At 32.0% G+C, this 26,443-nt stretch overlaps 1 protein-coding gene across 1 annotated transcript in view; it reads right to left on the bottom strand.

Annotated features, from left to right (window-relative positions):
* Positions 1-25,426, bottom strand: part of LOC114327389 (proteasome subunit beta type-6) — a 41,681-nt gene extending 16,255 nt beyond the window's left edge. The window contains exons 1-3 of the mRNA XM_028275986.2: positions 25,240-25,426; positions 25,115-25,182; positions 5,027-5,158 (exon numbers count right to left, since the gene is read on the bottom strand). Of these exons, the coding sequence (XP_028131787.1) occupies positions 5,027-5,158; positions 25,115-25,182; positions 25,240-25,311 (272 nt within the window). The 5' untranslated portion in view covers positions 25,312-25,426. The remainder of the gene's footprint in view (positions 1-5,026; positions 5,159-25,114; positions 25,183-25,239) is intronic.
* Positions 25,427-26,443: the final 1,017 nt, after the last annotated feature.

Here is a 26,443-nt window from a genome sequence, read left to right as displayed (position 1 = left end):
AGAACATTTTTGTATAGAGCATTGTTTTTGCTAAAGCATAGTTTTAGAAATATTGACGAAAAACGTAAAAAACCTACTAATTTACCGACTTTTCCCCCATCTCCCCCCCAAACCGGACGCTCAAAATGGTGTAACTTTTTACTGAACAATATGTGGACCATACAGAACAATTTGGTGTTGAAGGAAAACTTTTACTTTGGATGTCTGGGCTAGGCCTTTTTTTGGACCAATTATACTATACTACCTCCGTAACTTTTGAACCGTTCATTTTAGAAGGATTATGCATAGGACCTTTTTTATTTCAAATTTAATGTAGAAGATTTTTGTATAGAAGGTTATTCATGCTAAACCGCATAGTGTTAGAAATATTGACGAAAAACCTAAAAAACTACGAATTTTCCGATTTCTCCCCCCTCCCAAACCCGACACTCAAAATGGCGTGACTTTTTCTGAACATTATGTGGACCATATAGAACAATTTGGTGTTGGAGGATAACTTTCACTTTGGATGTCTGGGTTTGGGTCTAGTTATACCATACTATGAGGTAAAAAAAAAACCAAGTATGGTACAAAGGCTTTATGACCAAGTGACAGAGACTAACAAGTTTCGCCTGATATTAAGAAGAAGAAAACCATGCTGAAAAACAAAAACAACTAATTTAAACCTAAACCAACCAAGACACAAATAAACTCACTCCTTCCTGGCATAGTGTCACTCCCGAAACCAATCTGCCGCATCTGCCCCATCCATTCAGACAGGTGGCTCATATACAACAGATACCGCTGTGAGCAAGAAAAAATCAGAATGTCTTACGTAAAATACTTGGTGAGTGCAACACCCGATTTGTAAAAAGGGTCCAAGTACACAAGCAAAATATACTGTGTCCATCCCAGAGAGACTACTTTATTGATACAATGTACCAAAAGGCCATCGACCGAAGTCTTTCAGCCAATTTACACAATTAATATACATTAATACACTAAATGTTTTTTGATAATATTAATACAATACAATAATTAAAAAAAAGTATTTGTATGTGTCGGTAATTATAATATCACTAGACAATTAGTTACAATAACAGATGATGATTTATATAGAGTTGTTTATTGTCATGATGTGTAGCAGATTTCTTCAAAAAGAGTTCTTCCTGGATATCTACAGGCACTGTCCTCTGGTATCTTCACAATGTGGGGCTCAATCAAATTTTTGTTATTGTCATTAATGAGAAATATTTAAACAACTTATTGAGTCTCTCATTAATAGGTTCAATTCCAGTTTTATCGTACAGCATTCTGTTTGATGGATTATGAAGTGGATTATCAGGATGACGCATTCTAGTGATTTGTCGAAGGCTAGCTGTTTCACCCACTTTTATATTATTTTTGACAGGACCTTTAGAATTATATAAAATTGTAGAACCGTACTCCACCATGGACCTACAAATCATTTTATAAATATTGGCTGCGGTTTCAATCGTAATTCCCTCATGTTAAACTTCTGAAGTGTTTTGCTCTAGTTATAATTTTCCTTTTTATAACTGCTGTGTGGTGGCTGAACTTCAATTTGTTGTCTATTTCTATTCCCAAATACTTGACAGTTTGGAAGGGTTTAATAATATTGTCACATATGTTTATAGTTGAAGAATGATCTTGGATTCTATGGTTAAATATTATTAGTTTTGTTTTAGAAGGATTTATTGTTAATCTCCATTTATTTGCTCAAGATATTGTGTCATCCACCTGCCTCTGCAATAAGTCCATTGTCTTTATTAAATTTTTTCCATATGATATTACTGCAGTGCCATCAGCAAATGTCTTGGTTAGTATATTGTCGCAGATGTTACTGCAATAGAGATTATACAATAGAGGGGAGAATGGTGAACCTTGTGGAACTCCTTGTTGCATTGAAAATGAATGGGAATGTTTCATTGATTTTAACTATACACTTGCGTCTTCTAAGAAATTCTTCAACAATCCATATTATAGAAGGGGAGCATTTCATTCTGTGGAGTTTATATAATAATCCTCTATGCCAAACGGAGTCAAAAGCCTTCTGATATCCAAGAAAACTCCAGCTGCCTTTAGTCCTTCCAATCTGGCTGCCTGTATATTGGATGTTACTATTGAAAGAGGAAGGATTGTTGCAACGGCGGATCCAGCAACCTAGCAAGGAGGGGGCAATGAAATAAAAATTTTCTCGTCACTCGCGTACGCAGCATTCTTTTTAGGTATGGGCTGTTACTTTATTTTTCTTCATGTACCATGTCCTTTCAGAACGTTGGTTACTATCATAGCTATCTTAATTTTATTCACTGCCACCCTAAATCAACCACGAAGTGCTTTTTCGTCCTGGACTGCGTTTGCCTTCTATTTCCACTTGCATAATATTTTGTAGCAACCTATATTTGAAACTTCTCATTACATGTCCAAAATACTCCACTTTTCTCTTCTTGATGCCTTCTATAATCTCAGTAGTCTTGCTGAGACCTTCTAGTATTGTGGAGTTTCGAATTTTCTTCACCCAAGATATTTTTAAAATTCTTCTATAGAACCACATTTCGAAAGCCTCAAGGCGATTTAGGTAAGTAGATCGATTTTATTCACAGTCCAAGACTCGACACCATACAGTAAGACCGAGAACAGGAGAAGGAATTCTGTTTTATGTTTCATTCCGTTATTCAGTTGTCAACAGGACACAAAACTCCCTATTTATTTTCAATCATAATTATCTCTTTCTTAAAAAAAGGCGACACCAGGCGAAGTCTCAAGGAGGGGGCAATTGACCCCATTGACCCCCCCTTGGATCCGCGCCTGGATTGTTGATGATTTTTTTCTAAATGTCCATCCCAATAATTATAAAAAATGTGATTTGTAACTAAATCTATAGAACATAATATAAAACATTATTTTATTATATTCACACACCATTCAACGGCTCAAATCAACAGAATACTTGGCACACTTGATACTTTTCTGTTATGTTTAATCAGTGGTCCAAATGGACAGGAATGCACCAAAATGTTCCTGTTCGTGAAATCAAAGTTCTGTTTTGTAAAACGAATTTTTCCTTGCATTGTTGCGGTACAGACCCATTTTAGCCCAATAAATGACCGTTTTGGAGTGTAATTTCCAGGGGCAACTCCGAATTGCATGAAAATTTGGATTTAGGTTCTACTTACCCTCCACTTCAAAGTTGAATTTGTGCCGTTGGTTGCTTTTACTTGGGGGGTGACATTTACCCCTTCTCGGGGGGTGAAAAACGCGTGTTTAAAATAAGGCCGGAAATGGATAAATTAACTTATTTTAAGAACCTTTTGTTCTATAATTTTTTTTACGTAAGTCAATACTTTTCTAGTTATTCGCAATTTAAAATGTTGATTTTTCGACAAAAAAACTACGTTTTCAGACCGTTTTTCCCAAATAACTCAAAAAGTCAATATTTTATCGAAAAAAATATTTTTAACAAAAGTGTAGCCTATAAAAAAACGAAAAAATGGTGTACCAGTAAAGTCTACAAATTGAGTAGAAGCAAAGTTGTAGCTCATTAAAAATACGTTCTTATTCGTCTAATTCCAAATCGAATAATTTAACGCGAAATCACCGAAGAAAGAAGCGTTTTTCGGGAAAACCTTATTAACATTTTTAAAGTATCGAAAAAAAGCTTATTTGTTTTTTACAAAAGTTTATAGCATCAAAAATAAACGAGTTACGCTGAAAAAAAAGTTGGCCCCTTTTTTTGGCAAAAAAAATCGTGAAAACCTCTCTCTATTTAGCACCCTAAATAAAATTAATCGTTTGCCTTTACCATCTATTTTAACTGTATGTGTATTGTTTATATGATCTGTAAGTTTGATTGGTTTAAAATGCTTATTTTTAAAAACATTTGGTTTTATAGTAAAAAAAAATTTCTAAAAATTTTTGAAAAATTTCATTTTTTCAAAATAACTTAAAAAGTATTAGTGATAAGAAAAATCTTAAAGAGTAAAAAAAGTAGGTTTTGCTATTATAAATTAATATACTAGTTTTATTTTGTTTCTCCGTAAGACAAAAATTGGTTAAGATACGGCTGTTCAAAATTTTCATACACTCGTGATTAGTGAACCATTCAAGCTTTCTCAATTATAACCATTTCCAAAATAAACACTTTAAACCGGTGAGACTGACAGATCATATAAAAAATAGATAGATAAGTAAATTGTTTGTAAAGCGGTAGCGATTAATTTCATTTTTGGAGCTAAACACGGCGAGATTTTCATGATTTTTTACAAAAAAAAAGAGGGCCAACTTTTTTTAAGCGTAACTCGCTTATTTTTAATGCTAAAACTTTTGTTAACAATTAAAAAAAAGCTTTTTCTAAACACTTTAAAAAAGTTTAAATGGGGTTTTCCCGAAAAGTGCTTAATTTTTCGGTGATTTCACCTTGAAATATTCGATTAGGAATTAGACGAATAAGAATGTATTTTTCATGAGCTACAACTTTGTTTTTATTTGATTGATAGACTTTACTGATACACCATTTTTTTTTGGGTTTTTTATAAGCTACACTTTTGCTAAGGATATTTTTTTCGATAAAATATTTACTTTTTGAGTTATTTGCGAAAAATCGTCTGAAAACGTAGTTTCTTTGTCGAAAAATCAACATTTTCAATGGCAAATAACTCGAAAAGTATTGACTTACGTAAAAAAACTCTATAGAACAAAAGTTGCTTAAAATCAGTCAATTTATCCATTTCCGGTCTTATCTTGAATGTATGATTTTTCACCCCCGAGAAGGGGTGACTGTCACCCCCCAAGTAAAAGCAGCCAACGGCACAATTTCAACTTTGAAGTGGAGGGTAAGTAGAACCTATATCCAAATTTTCATGCAATTCGGAGTTGCCCCTGAAAATTACACGGTGTCGCCGAATTTCCCGTTCATTTACTGGGCTATTTACCTGAATTGAAAAGGAAATGCATTCCTGTTAGAGAGCAAGTCCAATTCGACCACTGTGTTTCATGCAGCTCTGTAGAACAAAAAAAATCTTACCCATGAAAATTAAGATGATAAGCAACAATGTCTGCAATTGCTTGTGTATCTGCTGCAGATCCTGAACGACAACAGTATATATGGTCAGTGACTTTGGTGAGTTTGTCTGCTACCCGGTTTGCAATGTAAGCCCTAGAAACATAGATGTAAGTTATAAGGGTTTTAGCTTAACACTAGAAGCACCAGCATTTTTGCATACCTAAAAGCACCGGAGGGGTCAAAATGACGGGTATTAGAATTTTCTATGGCCAGTCATTTTTGTATCCTTTTTTTACTTGAAAAAAACCTATATTAAGTTAATACCTACCAATAAAAGACATACTTAGTTAATTTAAATAAATTATTATTTAATTATTAAACCACAATTTATGCAGTAGCAAAATTTTTTAATTTTGGAGGGGATACATAACAGGGATAACAGAGAAATTTTGCAACTTTCTTAACATATTTCTTAAATAATTCATATTGTCAATTGAAATTGTCAAATTGACGTATATTTCATACCTACTGTAAATTATATGTTGCTTCACAATATTTATATCATATGCAATTATTAAAGTGAATTCACTTAATTGTATTTTACTTGTAATACTGCATTTTAATAATTAATTTTATTTACTACATAAGTACAGAGCGGCAAGCGAGAGGTGGCGGCTGACCTTCTCGTATTCTGCATTTGTCGCTTTGTGTTTTCGCTCAAGGTCACGCGCCAGCACTGGCTTGTACAATGTTTACTTTTAATAACATAACCTCAATCTTACTTTTTCTTATTCTTTTTTTGAGCGACGGCCTTGACAATTATCCAGTAACCAGGACTAATATAATTGGCCAATATAATTAAAAGTGCTAAAAATGTTGCTGAGCTATGAAACCAGGTGTCGCTCTTCCGAACTTGTGCGGTCCCAATAAGACCCACACACAAACTTTTTGCATATATGACAAATTTCACATGTTTTATTATTGTTGCAGTTCTCTCTTTGCATTGCCTACATTTATTTATTTGATTGGGGTGTTGTACCTCTCGGATTTGTATCCGTTGATGTTGTCCTGCCCTTGGGCATATCGCATCTCTGCTCAAAAAGAGTGTCTTATCATAACTCAAAAAATTTTAAAATCGGTTTTATTGCACCAACAGTTTAATAAAACTATAAACTCCTATCTCACAAAGTGTCACGTCTATGGCTCAAGTATTTAACGTTAGATGACGCTAGTGTCATTATACGATTATCCAAAATCAACGACGCACCGAACACAAACAGTGTCACATATCGACTTGTGCAAATCATTTGTCCATCTAAGATTTGTATAAAGCGTCGTTTGTCGGGTTAAGACAGTATATGTGATTACTTTATTCAAAACAATTTGCGTATGTGCTTAAGAAAAGTGACACATTTATCACTTATTTATCTTTCTTTGTAACAGTCCCACGAAAGGAAATGTTACACAATGAAGGACATGGCCACGGTCGCTCAGAATCGGAAGAGATGTGGGGTGGATCTTTAATAGATGTTTATAGTATATAGGGGAGTGCAATTAGAACGAAAAGATACAATGTTTCGGAAAAAATCAAACAAGGTTATATTTTTCTAAAACTTTTTTTGTTAGTTTATAAATATATTAAAGTAAAAAGTTCTACTCACAAATTTCGCCGCTAATTGTTTATTAATTGTTTAAACAATAACAATTATTTTGTGTAAATAATGTTAAGAATATGGGTTAATTCATCATTTTATTTTGATAAAAAATGTTTTCATTTTAGTTTTGATTATGCTGAAGCCGAATCTGACATTACAATTTGCAAATTCAAAATGGCGGATTCAAAATGGCGGATTTTTCCTAAAAATCCTTAAAAACTAGTTGTAAAATCCGATTTTTTTTTTATAAAACGTGTTTGTTTACATATATGTGGATATTTTTGAGAGGTTGCTGAACCTGGATCAAATTTTGATAATTTAAATTATAAAATGGCAGATCCAAAATGGCGGATAACTTAAAAAATAGTTGTAAAATCATAATTTCTTTACAAAATTTATTTATTTCTACATATTCTACATTATTTTTGAGAGCTTTGATAAACCTAACTTAAATGTTAACATTATAAACTATAAAATGGCGGATCCAAAATGCGGATTTTCTAAAAAGAACATAAAAAAGAACATTTTTCTAAAACATTTATTGTCTTTATTTTTAACATGTTGTTGAATCTAAATTAAATATTAAAAATTTAAATTTCAAAATGGCGGATCCAAAATGGCGAATATTTAAATGAAAAACAAGTAGAATCCAATCAAACAAATATGGAATTTCATTCTTAAAAAAAAAGATAAACAAATAATTTTCACAATAATATTAAAAATTAAAATGTATTAGAAAGAAAGAACAAATTATTCAAAATCCATCTCTTCAATATCACCTCCAACTACGCTGACATCTTCGCTTTCTTCAATTTCTTGTTCATTAAAACGGGACAATTCAAACAGTCTTGTCCGAAACAATGAGAATAATATTGATAAAATATAATATTTTATATTTGCATATTAAGTGTTAGACCATGCACAGCTATTTATGACGAATAACTTTCTTCATAAAATTAATAATAAAACAGTTATCATAAATAATAAGTGAAAATTTAATGATGTTGGGTATAATTAATTTGAAACAATATTAAAAAAAAACAAATTTTCGACTAGAAGGATATAATTACATATTGGAACATAGTTTTTAATTCCAAACAACTTTTCTTTATAAAAATTTTCGATATTGTGAAATATAAAGGTACTTTACTCTTGAGTGAAATTCATATTTTTTGACATACCTCGTACAAAATTAACAAAATTTGATATTTTATGGTTGCATCTTATGTTATATAAGATGAGAGTATTTTATAAAGAATAACTTTTTTTCGTAAAATTGATATTAAAAAAGTTATCAATAAGTTCCAAGTTACGCAGACATACTATATAATGCTGGCCACTCACTTACGGATATCGAAGAGGCCATGGCATGCAGGCCAGGACTGAAGGCCGTTATTTGAGTAGTTAAGTTAATGAACTGCAGTTGAGACGCCACACACATGCAGTTTTGTGATCGAGCGTGCCAACGCCTTTACGAAAACTGCATGTATGTGGTGATTTTGGCTTCAATTAACCACCTGTCAGTCGCTCGGCCTCTTCGATATCAGTAAGTGAGTGGCCAGCTATCTATCTATCTATCTAATCAGCCCTAAACATTCGTCCTTGGATATAGGCCTCCTCTTCCTTCTTCCATGCCTCTCTATATTGGGCAATTTGCATCCATTTTGACCCAGTGTGTTTCTTCAGGTCATCTGACCATCGGATCTGTGGCCTTCCCCTTTTTCGTTTGTGGTTCCATGGTCTCCAATGTATTACCATCTTAGTCCATCTTTCATCCTTCTGCCGTAGGGTGTGTCCGGCGAACTTCCATTTAAGCTTTGCTACTTGGGTAGAGACGTCTTTCACTTTTGTTTTGTTACGGATCCATTCGTTTCTTTTCCTGTCTGATAATTTAATGTTCAGCATTTGTCTTTCCATGGCTCTTTCTGTCTTTGCTATTTTTTCCATATTCTCTTTTGTAAACGTCCATGTCTGAGAGCCATATATTAAAACAGGGAGTATACATTGATTGAAGACTTTTGTTTTTAGGTATTGCGGGTATTTTCTGTTCTTTAGAATATAAGACAGTTTTCCGAATGATGCCCAGGCCAACCTTATTCTTCTCTTTATTTCTTCGGTCTGATTTTCTTTATTTAATCTAGTGATTTGTCCTAGATATATATATTCTTTTACTTGTTCTATTCTTGTTTGTGCCACTGTAATTAGTGGCCACTTGAGTGGCCAGCATAAGAGCTAAAAAAAATTTTTTTGTTGAACATTTATTATTGTTGAAGCTTATTATTAAATGTATTTTAGGTAAGTTTTACAGAAAAAAGTTTTGATCACTCTGTATATACATTTTTTCAGCTGGTAATTTTCGGTTTTTGTATTACATTTTTGTTATCTTTCTTAATTTTCTCAAAAAGAAATTGTTTATTTCATTTTTAAACTAAAATAATTCAGTGTTTTTTAAAGATTACATCCTAAGCTTTAAAAAAATATCAAAAAAATTGTATTAGATTTATTCAAACTTGAGTAATACCGTTTTAAATTGGTAGGAATTCTGTAAAACTACGAAGTTTTCAAAAATTACATTTTTTGAGACATCGTATTATTTGAATTAAATTTTTGAGATTTTTTTTGAATAAAACATCGTTTAGTAAGATGATTGAGAGGTAAGTTGTGCAAATTTGAGAGTTATATAAGTAAAATTGTATTAGTTACACATTTTTAAATCATTTTTAAACAAAATTCATGTAAGGCTCATTTTCCGCCCACACCGTACTTATGTCCATACATTTTATTTCTTTTTATTACAACCATAAGATAGCTTATTTCATCTTCTTTCATGTCCAATTTGTAAAATTTCTTTTGATCCATTAGTTAAAGAATTACATTTAAAAAACTCAACCGTGCACTTCTTCCAACGCTAGTTTACAGTGCGCCAATGTGTGTAAGAAGGGTGACTTTAGCGTTATAAATAAAAAATTACAGAAGCTAGAGATTTAATTTTAGAAAAATCTTTATATAAGGTTTTTTTTGTAAAATTTTCTAAATTTTTCAATGGTCAAGTCAGTTTTTTTCTAAAAATTATATTTTCGGAGTTATTTAAAAAAACATCTAACTTCGCTGTTCATTTGTTTAATAAAAAATGAAGCACCCACTTCTCGAGTAGAACTTTTTGATATGTTATTTATTAAACATTTCTTAATGAAATTACAAAAAGTTTTATCTTGTTTGATTTTTTCCGAAGTGAAAATCTAAATGCACTCCCCTAATACTCTTATTAGCTTAAAAAAATAAAAAATTAGAAAAATTAAAATAAGGATGTCAAAAAAAAATAAAATAAAATATTGGGCGCCACTGGTTACCTAATGGGAACCAAAAATTTATACAAAAAATAGAAATAATAAACGAAAGATAGATAAATCAAAACAAAACAAAAAAAACATAGTCAAATAAAAAATATACAATATACTTTAAATTTACAGCAAATATGGTGTGACTTACCTTGTCCACTCTATACTATACTCAGCAAATTCTTTATTGTTCTTACGATTCAAGAGAGAAGGAAAAGAGAAATAATAAGGTGGTAATTAGCAAATAAAACATTATTTATTAAAACAAAAAATGAATTTACGAATCTGTGATCTCATGGTGTTACAATTTGAGATCGAAATTACCAAACAAAAAAAAAATGAAAGAAAAGTTCTACATAACAAAAAAATTATACCTTGTGTTACAATCATTGTCCTGGTTCTTTTGGTGGTTAAGTCCAAGGCGCGATTTCACTTCACTTTAAAGTCACTTTATAAATGACTGATACAGCAACAGTACATATTTGATGAAACCATAGTTCATAAAAAAATTTATATAGAAAAATTCAGCATTGTCTAAATAAATTAGCACTTAGGTACTCGAACAAAAATATTAAACAAAAGAATCTTGTTATCTAGTTCATTAAACTAGAATGAAACTCTAAACTAAAATGAAAGCAACTCCGTGCTTTAACTAGGGTGTTGAAAACACAAAAAGAAAACTTAACTTCTATTTGCTTGTAAAGAACGGTGGCACCAACAGTGGTACAAATATATCGCGTTCGCTTAAAATGGCGAAAACGCGGTGGTCTGTAGATTGTTTAAGCCATGATGGGGTAAACACTAACTAAACACAATTATTTCTGCAATATAATAGCAAAAAAAAACTTAACTGGAACTTCACTACTAACTTTGCCGGTAACCGCATATTGGCGGCCCGAGGCACCGGCAACTTTTCTCTCTGCCAGACAAAACTTAACTTGATGGCTGCCCTAATGGAACTAAACTTGACCGATCTCCTCAAACTTGGGTTCCCTCTTTCAAAAAAAAAAAAAGAAGTTACCTCCCATTCTACCAACAACAGATCCAAAACACTCAATCAATAAGAAGTTGCTAATTACGCACCAGGGTAATCCCTTTGGCGTATACCAAAACAGCTCATCCAATCAATGAAAAGAATACACAAAGAGACCTCAATATTTCACTCCACCCATTTTTCTCACCAAAAAAATGCTTACTCGGACGTAGTCACAGCTAAAGGCCCGTTCTCATGGAAAATGCTTAAGTCAGCTATAAGAACACTTGCTGGATTATATAAACACACTCAAAGGCTCTTATCGATATTCCAACTCTAAAATAAATAAAACCCCCGACTTTCTGTCGGTAAAAACAATTTACTGAAAGATCTATGACTTTGATGCCTTTGGCGGTGAGCCTCTCGGCAAACACCGCTGAAACACTTAAAACAATTGCTTCACATTCTGCCTAGAAACAGATTATACATTCGACTATTCGTGAGAATCAAGAATAAATCACCCGTGTTGAGCTGCCCCCCCCCCCCACTTGCAAAAATCAAAAAACAAATAGCCCTGATTTATGAGCTCTCATATTCCGCAAACTAAAAATTTTGAGCTCGTTCCACTGAGCAGGAATTTGATACTTTAGTGGGGAATACTTTACTTAAAAATAGGAATATTGAATCGGTTTTTGCGGCAGAATTACGAGCTATTTATGAGCTCTTGAAATTATATAGTTTCGATTTTTGAGCTCATCCCCTTCACCCCCAAACAACCCTTTAATTGATTAAACTTAAGAGAAAAATGCTGAGAAAACTTAAAATATATCGTATTGCGGATATAATTCCTATAGCTTATATACTCTAAGAATAAACTATTAAATCACGTGCATTTCGATTCTTGAGCTACAACCCCTTCGCAAGAAAACCACCCTATCTTCCCGGCTTAAGAGAAAGTTATACTTAAAATGCATTAAACTAATTATTTGGCGACTACATATCATTGAATAATTTATAAGCTTCCAAATTACGCGCATTTAGATCAGTAAATTGCAATTTATTTTGTATAGTGCAGTCACTGAAGGTAAAAATCAACGATTACCTTCAATTTCGGTGAACCTTCATCGATTTTCACGAAAATTAGTCAGTGGTTAGAGGATACGTCAAGAAACAAAGGTGACATGGTACCACCTTGCGCCTTTACCCTGAGGGTGGATACCGTCCCTTCTCGGGGGTGAAAATTATTTTATTAAAAATAACTGCACAAATCAATAAAAGAACAAATTAAAAGCAAAATTTATTATATAAAGTTAATAAAATAAGTCAATACTTTTTAAGTTATTACAGATCAAAGATTTTAATTATTCGTGAAAAAATGCATGTTATGAAGCGGTTTTTCGTAAATCACTGAAAAACTGTAAGTTTTTACAAAAAAGTTAATAGTAGTTTTATTCGTATAGCTTATATTCTAAGAGTAAACTCTTAAACCACGCGCCTTTCGATTATAGAGCTACAACCCCTTCGCAAGAAAACCATCCCATATTCCCGGCTTAAGAGAGAGTTGTACTTAAAATAATTTAAATTAATTATTTGGCGACTACATATCGTTTAATAATTTATGAGCTTGCAAAATATACGCATCTCAATTATTGAATTGCCATTTTCTTTCTATAGTGCAGTCACTGAAGGTAAAAATCAACTATGACCTTCGATTTCGGTAAATCTCCATTCATTTTCACGAATTAACAATAACAACTTGGGGTTTTAACTTGGGGTATACGTCACCCCTTCCCGGGGGTGAAAATTACTTTATTAAAAATAACCCCACAAATCGAGAGAAGGACAAACTGTAAGCAAAATTTGTTATATAATGTGATTAAAATAAATCAATACTTTTTGAGTTATTAAAGATCAAATATTTTAATTTTTCTGAAAGAAAATGCATGCTTTAAAGCAATTTTTCATGAATAACTCAAAAACTGTAAGTTTTTACAAAAAAGTGTTCATCACTAAAATTGAAGCTAATAAAAAATATAATAAACTGCTTACTTGAAAAACCCTTTAATGCTAATTTAAAGTAAGTTATTGGAAATTAAATGTATATTTTTTCTGCGACTGTTCAAATCTAAGGATTCAAGCTTAAATAACGGGAGAGAGATGCATTTTATAATACTTAGGTACTAAATACTTGTCAAAGTACTTAGAAATACCTATCAAAAATGAGCTCCAGAAAAAGTTGATAGCATCAAAATCCGCTCACCAATTTTCGTGAAAATGAATGGAGATTTACCGAAATCCTAGGTCATAGTTGATTTTTACCTTCAGCGACTGCACTATAGAAAGAAAGTGGCAATTCAATAATTGAGATGCGTATATTTTTCGAGCTCATAAATTATTAAACGATATCTAGTTGCCAAATAATTAATTTAAATTATTTTAAGTACAACTCTCTCTTAAGCCGGGAATATGGGATGGTTTTCTTGCGAAGGGGTTGTAGCTCAATAATTGAAAGGCGCGTGATTTAAGAGTTTATTCTTAGAATATAAGCTATACGAATAAAACTACTATTAACTTATTTGTAAAAACTTACAGTTTTTCAGTGATTTACGAAAAACCGCTTCATAACACGCATTTTTTTCACGAATAATTAAAATCTTTGATCTTTAATAATTTAAAAAGTATTGACTTATTTTATTAACTTTATATAATAAATTTTGCTTTTAATTTGTTCGTTTATTGATTTGTGCAGTTATTTTTAATAAAATAATTTTCACCCCCGAGAAGGGGCGGTATCCACCCTCAGGGTAAAGGCGCAAGGTGGTACCATGTCACCTTTGTTTCTTGATGTATCCTCTAACCACTGACCAATTTTCGTGAAAATCGATGAAGGTTCACCGAAATTGAAGGTAATCGTTGATTTTTACCTTCAGTGACTGCACTATACAAAATAAATTGCAATTTACTGATCTAAATGCGCGTAATTTGGAAGCTTATAAATTATTCAATGATATGTAGTCGCCAAATAATTAGTTTAATGCATTTTAAGTACAACTTTTTCTTAAGCCGGGAAGATAGGGTGGTTTTCTTGCGAAGGGGTTGTAGCTCAATAATCGAAATGCACGTGATTTAATAGTTTATTCTTAGAGTATATAAGCTATAGGAATTATATCCGCAATACGATATATTTTAAGTTTTCTCAGCATTTTTCTCTTAAGTTAAATCAATTAAAGGGTTGTTTGGGGGTGAAGGGGATGAGCTCAAAAATCGAAACTATATAATTTCAAGAGCTCATAAATAGCTCGTAATTCTGCCGCAAAAACCGATTCAATATTCCTATTTTTAAGTAGTGGGGGGGGGGGGGGCTGACTCAGCCCCCCCCAGTAAAGTATCAAATTCCTGCTCAGTGGAACGAGCTCAAAATTTTTAGTTTGCGGAATATGAGAGCTCATAAATATCTCATAAATCAGGGTTATTTGTTTTTTGATTTTTGCAAGTGGGGGGGGGGGGGGGGGGCAGCTCAACACGGGTGAATAAATCACGTAGTATGGAAAATTTGTGAGAACTTATGATTCTTCGATAAACAAATATGAATTTAACGAATCTATTAGACAAAACGCTTATACCAGTGTCGTAATATAGTTATTGTCTTAACACAAAAAAATTAAAGGGTGGTCATTAACCTTCGCACCGTTATATCTTTTGACAGTATTTTGTGCTAAGGTGAAACAGTAGCGATCAACAGGTAGCAAAAACGCGTTCCAAGATTGCGGCTGTAATTTTGAATATTTTTTCGAGATATTTGGCACAGGTATTCGTAATATAACAAAGAATTGCGGTACAGAGCCCAATTTGAAAAATATATTAATATGTGGAAATTACTCTGTAATTAAATACAATATTAAAAAAACGAGCCTGTACCGCCATTAAGAAGAACAACAAAATACACTTTCTTCAAATAAACTTTTTTATCCGATGCCTAGATTTTGTGTCATTTTGGAACTACTAAATTTTTTTATTTCATTAGTAGTTCCAAAATGACACAAAATCTAGGCATCGGATAAAAAAAGTGTATTTTTTTGTTCTTCTTAATGGCGGTACAGGCTCGTTTTTTTAATATTGTATTTAATTACAGAGTAATTTCCACATATTAATATATTTTTCAAATTGGGCTCTGTACCGCCATTCTTTATTATATTACGAATACGTTTGCCAAATATCTTGAAAAAATATTCAAAATTACAGCCGCAATCTTGGAACGCGTTTTCGCTACCTGTTGATCGCTACTGTTTCCTCTTAATGTTGTTACACACTTGTATTTAAAGTTAGATCATTAAAAAGTATAAGTCAGTTAACCAGATAATAATAATGATATTATTATATTCTGTACTGCAAGTGTCACTTTTGATAACAGTCCAGGGCGCATCTGTTTTGAGATGGACGTTGAGAGGTGACTCAAATTTTTTGCAGAAATTGCTTGAAAATAACTCAAATAATAATATTTGAGTTATCCTCCCACTCAAAAAGGTCCGGAACATTGTTTAAATAATCAAAATGTCAAAAAATGAAAAAAAATTTTCGATTTTTTTCTTCGTTTTTTGATTATAACTTTAAAAGTATTCATTTCCGAGAAAGCTTGTATTGACATAAAAGTTGTGTAATTAAATTTCCTAAAATATAGAATTGGTTAGAATTTTAAAAAATAGTCACCCTTGTTGCAAAATAGCAATAATTGCGAAAAAAACCATACAAAAACAAGTATTCGCATTTTACGTTTTTCAACCATTTATGCTACACTTAGGACCTTCATATTTTACCCAGAAAAACTTTATGATATATGTAGTAAAATAATACTGTAAATTTCATTAAGATCGGTTTAACAGATTTTGCAAAATAAATTTTGCAATCCAGCTTTCGCAAAAAAAATTCATTTTTTTTAAATGTTGCAGGACTGAAAATAAAGAAGATAGCACGTTTAATTTTTTTTTGCTTATAGAAGTGTACTGTACCTTTCATTTGCAACTTGCAAAATTAAAATCGATTAATTACCACGGCGTCAGGAAATTTTTTAAATAAAAATTAATTTTTGGTGCTACGCGCAGGACAGATAGACCGGACTCTCAAAGGAGTTTCGTTTGAAAAAATTGCAGACCGGATTCTGACTTCTGAAATTTGTTGTTGTAACCCTGGACTTTAATTTCACAGATGTTGCCAGTCTGTATTGTGGTTCCCCCTCCCCCCACCCCACCCGCTCCAATACTTCATAATATTTTTTTTTCAAAAAATTCTACAGACTGTACAATAGCACCAGTAAAGTTAATTTTAAATTTGAATCGATCTCTTAAATATGACCTACATAACAAAAAATGAATCATAAAAATCGGTTCATAATTGATGGAGTAATCGCGTAACAAACATAAAAAAATCATACAGATAAAGGCTTGTATTTGCGATGAAAAAAATAAAGATGCGATGAGATAAAAGCTTCTTTTATTGTTCAATCTCAAATTAATCCCTTAATTTGTAATCTCACATTTTTTCTTAACTTCCTAAACTTTTATAGTTTCACCGTGTATGATTGAAACATTGGGAAACATCGAGTAATATTTTAATAATTAGAGTCCATTCAACCTGCAAACTTAATAAAATGCCAAATAATATATTTTCCAATTGAACTTTACAAGTTTTGCAATAGCTTCCTTTAAACTGTAGTTGCAATCTTTCAACATGCAAAGTCCGTAGTTCGGTTGTCATGCAACTTATTGATGAATTGTATATTTTGACGAGATTATAAATTAACCAAAGGGACTATTTTGGGTTGCAGTCTAATTGAAATAGTTACCTCGTTAACAAGTGCGTAAGTCGTTGTTAGAAGTTACGCCGAGTGTAATTATTATCAGTAGCTGTCATTAAAGGCAGTCTATCATAGAAAGTTACCTGAACATCATATATAGTGTAATTATACGTAGCTGTCAATAAAACCATATTTTTTACTCCACACTCAAACATTTATTTACCATCGTCGATCGAGAAGAAGCGGACAAAGGGGCATTACAAAACAATTCGATCCTTAGATCTACGTCGAATTGTCCATTTATTGAAGTCTATTAAAAAGACTATTGCCGGACTTACAGCCATTTTTTCATAAGAAGGTTCCTACTCACCCCCACCTCTTATTTGCAAAGGTAACATTAAACTTGTGAAATCAAATATGCGCAGAATTTTATGAAGAATACGATGATTGAATTTCCAGTGCCCTTTCATTAGGTAAATTTTGTAAAATTTTGATTTTTTAAGTTTTGATATTCAATAACGCCATCTAGCGGTGAGCCTACAATTATGAAAATAATTTCCAGGCTTTTCCCGAGGCAACTTTTGTTATAAATATTTTTTTCTCAAAGCTGTACTATAAACGGTTCCTGAGATATGGCCGAGAGCCGTTCTTATTGGGACACCCGGTACATAGAAGACATAAATAATAACTTATATGCATTAAGTTCACTTAATTTTATTAACTAGCGGGTTTTATTGGTTGAATTTGTCTGTCAATAATTAAGTTTCATGTCAGCTAACATATTTTAATATTTCAACAATTTTTTTTAATTTTGGACCCCGTTGGGGGGAATTTTCCCATTCCCCCCTCTTAGAGCCGCCACTGGTTCTCTCAAAAAATTGTAGTAAATCGTAATTGCAACAATTTCAGTCTTTATACTTTTTGTCGAAAAGTTGAAAATGGGGAAGATATTGAACAAAAACAATTGCTTTAAAATCAATCGGGTCTTACGCTCGCGCCTTTACCGCATACGTACTGCCTTAAATCTTGATTTTATCAAAAAAATGAAGAAGATTGAAATTGTGCAAAATTTAATTCTCTTCATTTTTTTATAGGTTAAAATTTGTTGTAAAAGTAATAATAAACGAGATAATTCAATAAATCAATAATTATGCTTTAACTGTCACTGTTTTCCCCATAACTCGGAAAATATGGACCGCACGAAAAAAATTATAATAAACGAAATTATATAAAATCACATTTTAAACAATTCCAGTTTATATATTTTTTGTCGAAAAGTTGAAAATGGCGGAGATATTGAGCAAAAACGGTTCTCGTTTAAAATCAAGATGGCGGCTAACGCAACGGTCAAATTCAGTCGAGATTTTAAATTTTTACTTCTATTGACCCCCCTAAAGATTAAAAAAATAAAATTTGGGGCAGCTCCTAATGCAAGGTCAAATGGTATCCCGACTGGGCTACTAGGGAAGTGGACGAGGCGCGCAAGGTCGGAACGGCAACGCACCGCGCATGCTCGTGGCAACAAGTATTTTCATACGGCTAAAGGTACCAATAACCCGTATCAAAACTCAAATCACGGTCGGCAATTTTTGCAAACGATTATCCGTTTCGAGCCTGCACTAAGAGGGGTTGGTTCACACAAGTTGATTTCCATCAAAATTTCTTCGAATCTTTATCTAATATATTATTTTCTTACTCTATATTTTGTTGTATTTTAATATTTTAATTCTACAAAAATCAAACTAATTTTATTATTGTTTGTGAAATATTGTTTAAGCAATTGCATATGTTTAAAAATAATAAACTTTTATTCTCTAAGTTAAAATATATGAACAAAGAAAGTTTTTGCTAAAAAAAGTGTTATTTCAAAGGATAGAATATGTGTTTTTATTTTGCAATAAACAAATTTATTTATTTATATCGAAATGTAATAAAAATTAAAATGTATCAATCACTATCAAAGGTCATTGGAATGCTCAATCAGAGCAAACTATCCGCTGTCCTGTGCGTAGCACCAATAATTAATGTTTATTAAAAAAAATTCCTGACGTCGTGGTGGTTTTTCGATTTCAGTTTTGCAAATTGAAAATGAAAGGCACAGTACACTTCTATAAGCAAAAAAAATTTCAACTTGCTATCTGCTTTTTTCAGTCCTGTAACATTTTGAAAAAATGAATTTTTCTTGCGAAAGCTGGATTGCGAAATTTATTTTGCAAAATCTATTAAACCGATATTAATGAAATTTACAGTGTTGTTTTACTATATCATAAAGTTTTTCTGGGTGAAATATGAAGGTCCTAAGTTTAGCATAAATGGTTGAAAAGCGTAAAATGCGAATACTTGTTTTTGTATGGTTTTTTCGCAATTATTGCTATTTTGCAACAAGGATGACTATTTCCTAAATTTTTAACCAATTCTATATTGTAGGAAATCTAATTATGCAACTTTTATGTTAATACAAGTTTTCTCGCAAATGAATACTTTTAAAGTTATAATCAAAAAACGAAGAAAAAAATCGAATTTTTCCTTCATTTTTTGACATTTTGATTATTTAAACAATGTTCCGGACCTTTTTGAGAGGGAGGATAACTCAAATATTATTATTTGAGTTATTTTCAAGCAATTTCTGCAAAAAGATTTGAGTCACCTCTCAACGTCCAAATGTACTAATATTTTTACAGATGCGCCCTGGTCTATAAATAATATTTCGTAAATTTTTCTTTATTTTATCTGTACACTGTCACAACTCAAAATTTTTTTATTTTTTAAAATATTTTTAATATACATGACACGCCATTTTATAGAGCTTCAAAAACCATTGTAACTGACTAAAATAGTTATTATTCTAATTTTAATAGTTTTTGAATTAAACCCGAAAATGTTGTAGGACAAACTTTAAACGTCGTTTTCTCGTCGTTTTTTCTTTCTTTAAACTTTGCTTTTTTGACTTATGACCAAGGACCGGAAAAAATGCACCAAAAAAATGTAAAAAAATTCGCATTTTAATGCAATTGATGTGTGAAAAATATGCAAGAGCCTTTATGAAAAATGCAACATTAAAATGTTTAATACTTGTCACTTTCGGCATTTTGGCGAAAAAACTGCGAATCAAAACACGAAATGAACTTCAGCTTTTATAAACAAATTAATATTAAAATCTAAATTTCTGTACCTGCTTATCCCCCTACAAAGAGCAAACAGGTTTTTACAACCTATGTCAACTAATTGCTGTCCTACCGATCAAGTTATATTAGGGATTAGTCGGCTTAAGAGGCTATTACATCTTGCTAAATTTAGTGTCCGATATTTAGAACGTACTGAATTCAGGATAGTGTAATCGCATTTAGTCAGTTAGCATCCGCGAGCTTCAGTGACTGAATTTAGTGTCCTAAATCGTTTCCTGAATATCGGTGCTGAATTTAGCATAATGTAATACCCACTCTGTCCCAAAAATAGATATGTAATAGAATAAGAATATTACCTGATTTAAACATTTTTCTTAAGAAATGGATTATACACAGTTATTGAATTTACGACTGATAGTTTTTTAATTGGAAGTGAAAGTGAACCTTTGAGATTTAAAATATCGAATTAATGCAACTTTTCTGAATTTATCAAGAAAAAATGCAAAATGTTTAAAATGTTTGAAAAAATGCAACATTTTCTAATTTATCAAAAAAAAATGCAAAAATATGCAAAAAATGCAGATTGCATTTAATCCGGTCCTTGCTTATGACACTCTTTGAGCGGAGGTGCGATATGATCTTGTCACAATTCTTCTGCTAACTGAAGTAGGAAAGTTTGACTAGATAAGTATTTGATTGCCACTAACTTCCTTATACAATGGGTCCATAAAGTAACGCATAAATTGATTATTTCGTAAACCAGCGACTTTAAGGAAAAATCCCGAAACAGGTCGATTTTTATTTTTAAATTACGATTTTTTGGCATACATATCATACTAGTGACGTCATCCATATGGGCGTGATGACCTAATCGATGATTTTTTTTAAATGAGAATAGGAGTCATGTCATATCTCATTTGAAATGGTATTTAATTATTTATTCACTAATATAAATATTAACATAATTATTTATAGGTACAGCAAAATTTTTTTTAAATTAAATTAATTGACACAAAAAGATGAATGTATGTAATTTGTTTAATTTTAAATACATTTTACTGCTGTCAGAAAACAGAAAAGTGTTTCATTTAAAAATTGAACATTGATTTTCTCTTAAACGAAATGTTCAAATTGCCAAGAGGCAGGTGGGTGGCAGCTTTAAAATTGAATTTAAGCGAAAATAAATATTTATTTGTCAAATAAACATTTTTTTTTTGTTTTCTGACAACAGTAAAACATATTTTGAAATTAATAAATTACATACCTTCTTCTTTTTGTCTCGATTAATTTAATTAAAAAGAAACTTTGAACACTCTGTATAAATAATTATGTTATTGTTTATATTAGTGAATAGAGGATTGAAAACCCTTTCAAATGAGCTATTACATGATCCCAATTATCATTTAAGAAAATCATCAATTACGTCGTCAAGCCCAATGGATGACGTCACTAGTATATGTATGCCAAAAACTCGTTATTTAAAAATAAAAATCGAGCTGTTTCGAGATTTTTCCTTAATGTCGCTGGTTTACGAAATAATGAATTTATGCATTACTTTATGGACGCACAGTACCTATAGAATCCAAGCATTTATTTCTGTCATATCTAAAATACTAAAATTCCCTCTATAACGAGAACTGAAATAGCAGATTATTTACTTCGTTATAAGCGGATCTCGTTATATCAGACAACAATAATAATGAAATGTTTTGATGCCTCTTACGTAGTTTATTAGGTGTCCATGGTCGATCGGAACAATGAGACGTAAATTGTAAATTTCCTACAATATTCAATATCGGTCGATATAAAGGAAGAAGTTTATTACAGGCGGTGAAGTTTATTACAGCACTGGCTTCGATAATAACACAGATGTTGGTCATTTCTATATACAGGCAGTTGGGGTAGTTATTTATAGCCTAGTGTACTCGTCATAAGCAAAACCTCGTAATATCTGTGTTCATTATAGAGACAGTCCACTTTGAACACTGTATGGACATCTGATCTACAACGTCTACTCCGTATTTTGTGTGGTTGCAGTAGGTATTGGTATCAGGTTTCTCCTTCTTATGTGTGCCTATTTCAATATTATTTGAGTATAGAGAACTCAGCACTAGAACATTTTTGATCATTTTTCCTGATACACTGTTAGCGTCAAGTCTTTGTGTATGAAAATTTTTGTTTCGTACAATTCCATCTTTTAGTTTTGTATTGGCGGTGGACTATCCTTTCTTGCATGGTTTATTGTTTCAACATTGGCGGTAGCTTTTTTGAAGTTGATTGTCTGGTCGTTGCTCATCTTTCCCCAAGTAAGGAAATCCGTTCAATAAATATTTGAACTGCACATCAGCTGCAAGCCAGTATTTAATTCCAAAGTTATCAGGTTTATATGCCATGTACTGGGTGAAGTGACATCTAGATATATTTTAGCCAAGTATATAACATAATTTTTTCAAGAGCCACAGCCTTTCTCTTGGTATAAAAGTAAGAATGCTGAGATGTTACGTCTTCTCTGTGCTTTTTTATGGTGTTGAATCATGAACCTTGAACGAGTATATGTGCCGAAAATTGGAAGCATTTGAGATGTGGCTATATCGGAGAATTCTTAAAATCCCATGGACTGATCGGGTCACAAATGAGGAGGTTCTTAAGGTGCATTTAAATCAAAGCGAACACGAACAAACGAACGAATTCGTAGGTGTTCGCTTGGTCATTCGTTCGCTACAAAGTAGGGCCATTTACATTGAAGCGAACGTTCGCATTCGTTGATGATCCGAAGTGCATATTGCCCGCAGATGTATAGATGGGCCAGTCACATTGTGTTTAAGTTTATTGTCCTGTTTCTTGCTGGGTAAATTTTAATCTTGTTGGGTAATAGCTTATAAAATGCAATGTGTGTTCTGTAAGGAAAAAAATATGTCATATTCATAAATATAAGTAAAAATTTTGATACGACTTCAATAATTTCATCTTGTTCTGTTTCTATGCTATAATAATTATCTATGTATTTAATTTAAACAATTTGATTTTAATAATTAAAATAAAATAAAAATTATTTCCAGACTCAAAATAATTTATTCAGGTATTTTTTATTATTTTGTTGAAAATTTTGATGATAAGTTTTATTTATTAATATTTTATTTAAATCTGGCATTATCAACTAAAGTTGGAAATAAATAAAACGTCCAAAAATGTCTAGCCATTATAAATTCATATTTCTTCTTCTTCTTAAGATGCCGTGCATTTCTGCGTAGGCTTCCACTGTACATTGTCTTGTTTATAAAATATTACTGTAATTTATTAAAATATTATATTTTTAGCATTGCAAAGCATTTCATAGCCGTGGATTCTTGTCCACTGGGGATTACGCAGCCATGACATCTTTTTCCCAGACCCTCTTACCCTCTATCTTTGTATATCAGTTGCTGAAAAGTGTATCGTTCCCCTCGTAATATATGCCCCAAGTATGCAGTCTTCTTACTTTTAACATAATTAAAAAGTTCCCTATCCTGTAAACCCGCTCTTCTTAGTACTTAATCGTTTCTGACTCTGTCCGTCCATGATATTCTAAGCATTCGACATAGGCACCACATTTTAAACACTTCAAATTTGTTAATGGAATTGGCCTTTAACGTCCATGCTTCCATTCCGCACAAGAGCACAGGTCAAATGTAACACTTTTTAGCATATAAATTACTGACAAAAGATTTGTAATCATATTTCTAATAATGACAAAAGTAATGACAAAAAAAATTACCTTCTTAAAATAATTTTGAATTCAACATATCTAGGTAGGTAGGTAGTACCTGTATAATGTGCTTCGAACTAATGCACGCAATCTGTATCAGGAGGCAGGTAGTTGGTATTATACGCTGTTTGAGGGAGCATAGAGAATAATATATTAAAGAACCAGCTTTCCTAAAAATCCTTCCTCGAAAAAGTTGCTTGCTCTTGGTATTATGACTATATTATGTTCAAATAATAAATTGTAAAATTGGTGTATCAAAATAAATTTGCTTTTAATTAATTTTAGCAATTAATTTCATTTGCTTACCTCATTAGTCTCTCTGGGTTGAAATTTATCCAATAAAAACATTAGGCTTTTAAAAGCAAACTACTTTGAACCCTCTTTTTTGTATTTCTCGTCTAAATAATGCCAGAAGCTAATTCATTTTTTTAATTCAGAGACATCACAACCCATTCTTATAGAAATATTATATCAAGCATCAGTTTTTCTGTTTATTATTTTATATAGCTTCGATTTCGGGTTTCATATGCATTCTTCATTTCTATATAACTCAATTAATTGAAGTATCTATTCATTGGTCCATTCCATATTGCAAAATTATGTTTTCACGTCTACACAATAAACAACCCTCTAAAACTAATGTTTGTAAATAAATTAAATCAGTACTTTAAACAAATTCGTTCGCTACCGTCTATCCACTGTCCACATTGAACAACGATATCCTTTTATGATTCGCTAACTTACCGACATCGGTTGGAACATGTGCGAATGCGAACGAATTCGTTCGATCATGCTCGATTCACTGTACAAATACAATAAAGTTAACGAACGAATTCGTTCGTTTGTGTTCGCTTTGATTTAAATGCGCCTTTAGAAGAATGGGGAAGAACCGAGAAGTACTAACCACCATCAAATCTCAAAAGTTGGAATACTTTGGACACATTATGAGAAATGAATCCAGATATGCCCTCCTGCAAGGAAAATATTTGGAAAGCGAGGTCCAGGAAGAAGAAGAACATCCTGGTTAAAAAACCTCAGAACCTGGTTCAACACAACATCTGTGCAGCTTTTCTGCGTTGCTGCAGATAAGGTGAAGATTGCCATGATGATCGCCAACATTCGTCACGGATAGGCACATCACGAAGAAGAAGATATAACATAATATACAATTCTATCTATAAATGGGTTCTATACTGCAAATACGCAAGTGCAAATTTATCTGTTGATAATCGGTCAGACCTGGAACTTCTCCTTCGTAATAAAGACACATTTCTTCTAGGTAGACATCAACATATTCAAAAAGTAATTACACTAAATACCTGTAAAAGAGAAATTGTAATCCTCAAATAGATAGAATAGGAAAGTCCTAAATTATCAAGTTTCTTCTAAAATAACTATAAATAAGTAATATAGAGGATCAAAAATAGAAAGCAGTCAAAATGACCGCTCTGGTGCTTGTAGTGTTAAATTGTATTTATTTACCCAGTAGTTGTGCGAGAATCTGCTCCTATAACAACGCCTCCATCAAACTCCGCGGCCATAATAGAGGTCTGCAAAATTAGTCATTTAATAAATGTTAAATCACATTGTATCGAAATATAACTTACTCCTGTACTGTGAGCGGCATCTCTCCAATCATTAGGACCAGTCATTGCACCATACTCAGTCATAAGAGGCATTTTTTACAAGTTTAATGAAAAGAATACAAGCTTAGAAAAATTACACTTGTAATCCTGCAATGCAATATTTTGCCAGTAATCACAAATGTCATTTGACATTTGTCTTTTGATTGACAGAATGACAGACGACAGATAATCGATGGCGAGGAACCTTAGACAAGGAAAGAGAGCGAGGAACCGCAAAGTGGGCGACGCCTGGTGGCGAATTTAAAAAGCATCAACTCTAGGAAAACATAAAGTTGGACCACCGAACAACCCGAAGGTGCACTTCAATAAATTTCATTGTTTAGCTGTCAGACAGATTCTGTGACCTTGCGCCATTTTATCGGTCCAAGTGGTCAGATCCTGCTTTGCTTAAATAGATGTTGCAGCACCGGTCTTGATTTTTCAAATAAGTGTAGCAAATAAAATTTATTTATTTTAAACTTATTTAACATACAATTTTAATTAAAAAATCTATTTTTAATTGTGCTCTCTGATACCAGTACAAGTTTTCAATGCATCGTATGTCTTTTGGCAGCGTTAAATAATTAAGATATTATGCTGGATAATTTGTTAATAAATTATTTATTAGTTTATTTTTTATGTTGTTTCATTAAATTTAAAACAGTTAAATGGAAAAATTGCAATACCAAAAATGCCCATACGAATAATTGTGTATTTTTAAAACTATAAAATAAATCTAAAAAAACGACCTACAAACTACGTTTTTGATATCACGTATTTAAAACGTGATAAAAATGACATCAATTATGGTGGAACAAATTCACGTGACTTTCGACGTCGAAAAAACGTGATAAACTGACGTGGTTTGATGACAATTATGGCGTCGTTTCAACGTTTTGTAAACGTTATTTGGTTGCCTAGGAATGCTTACTTAATTCTTGAACAGCCGCTATAGGTAAATAGAGGGGTGGTCACTAAGTTTGACAGAACAGAAACACAGTATTTGAGTTTAAAACTTTTATTTTCGCACTTTTAAAAATCGTTAAAAATCTACAGCAAATAAATAAATTATGAATTGATAATTAAAAACGATCTAATAGTTTATATCTTAACGTATCAGAGGAGTATGTAGAGATGTATTTCCTACTATAAATACGTTATACAAAGTGAAGTATAATTTAGCGTA

This window comes from Diabrotica virgifera, chromosome 4 (genome assembly GCF_917563875.1).
Source record: "Diabrotica virgifera virgifera chromosome 4, PGI_DIABVI_V3a".
Taxonomy (NCBI): Eukaryota; Metazoa; Arthropoda; class Insecta; order Coleoptera; family Chrysomelidae; genus Diabrotica; species Diabrotica virgifera.
Note: the sequence above shows the minus strand (reverse complement) of the source record. Positions and strands in the feature narration are given on the sequence as shown.